Source organism: Olea europaea, unplaced genomic scaffold (genome assembly GCF_002742605.1).
Source record: "Olea europaea var. sylvestris unplaced genomic scaffold, O_europaea_v1 scaffold34173, whole genome shotgun sequence".
Lineage (NCBI taxonomy): Eukaryota > Viridiplantae > Streptophyta > Magnoliopsida > Lamiales > Oleaceae > Olea > Olea europaea.
Window position 1 is genome coordinate 14 of NW_019253210.1, and position 1,210 is coordinate 1,223.

The 1,210-nt window shown below is 37.8% G+C and overlaps 1 protein-coding gene across 1 annotated transcript; it reads right to left on the reverse strand.

Moving 5' to 3' along the window:
* Positions 1-361: 361 nt before the first annotated feature.
* On the reverse strand, positions 362-1,138 carry LOC111386086 (transcriptional corepressor LEUNIG-like). Its single transcript, XM_023010514.1, has 3 exons — positions 1,109-1,138; positions 920-1,036; positions 362-717 (listed from the first exon to the last, which is right to left on the reverse strand). The coding sequence occupies exons 1-3, from the start codon at positions 1,136-1,138 to the stop codon at positions 499-501; spliced, it is 366 nt and encodes a 121-aa protein (XP_022866282.1). The 3' UTR covers positions 362-498.
* Between the last annotated feature and the right edge of the window lie 72 nt (positions 1,139-1,210).

The window sequence follows — 1,210 nt, forward strand, 5'->3', positions numbered from 1 at the left end:
ATTCGTGGATGAAAACAAAGGAATGATTTGATTTATATTCATTCCCCAACAAATGATTATGCTCGAGAGTCGAGAATTATAAGCATTCTTGTGATGAGAGAGGAATATTTTCGAATTAAGCTACACAGCAGGAGAGGAAAAGAATGCGTATAAACTGTGTCCGAATCATAATTTTTTTCAGAAGAGTAAACATTTCTATTTCCACACCTTCATCCACGAATCGCTGCTCACTGAGGCAATCCTATGATTCACAGACGTATTTGTCAATGCAGAAACTATACCATCATGCGCACGATGGGTCCAAATTTTGCCGCCATCCATTGGATTCCAGATTTGAAGTGACTGCAAATTAAGCACTTACTAAATTCGAAATGACGATGTTCGATGAAGTTTAATACAGAAAATATATGTAACACATCGCAGCACAAGACGAAGATCAATGGCCAAGACTAGTGAGTACACGGTAAGAACAATCAGAATACTGTAAAAGGAAACATTTCATACCCGGTATGAACCAATGGCCAGGACTAGTGAATACACGGGATGGAACGTACAGGACACAAACATATTTTCACTGGACTGCAACTGATGCACGGATTTTCCGCCTGCTTCAATTGACCATATGCACGCACAATCTTCACTGATGGAAGCCATGTATCTGCCACTGGTATCCCAACTGGTATCCCAACACATCGAGCGAACATCTTTGGCATGTCCCTAGAAATTAAAGGGATAAACTTATGTAATATCTAACTTAATGCATGCAGGAACAAGAGTGACACATTTAGTATCTTTGATATGGAGGATTAGATAGCACTGGACGGTAGTAAGAAAGTGAAAGAAACTAAAATCTTGTTCGTCCAGTCCAATACTTTATAACAAACATGCATTTAGATCGATTCAACAATTTATATCATACCTCTAACTGATACTGGATGGTGCTAGTCTCAACATCAATCATATTGATAACATTTCCTGTAGCAGCAGCCAAAAGGTTCCCAGACTGAGGTTGGAATCTAACTTGTCTATTTGCTCCCTATAGCTGCACCATGGAAAAATCAGAGGTTAGAACCATCTTAAAGAATATGATATTGGGGAATTTAGATACCTTGTCTTCAGCAGTTATTATTTCTTCCATTAAGTTACTTTCATCTATGTAATAAACACTATACTTATTTGCATTCAAATTTAGATTGTGATTCTTTGCCAT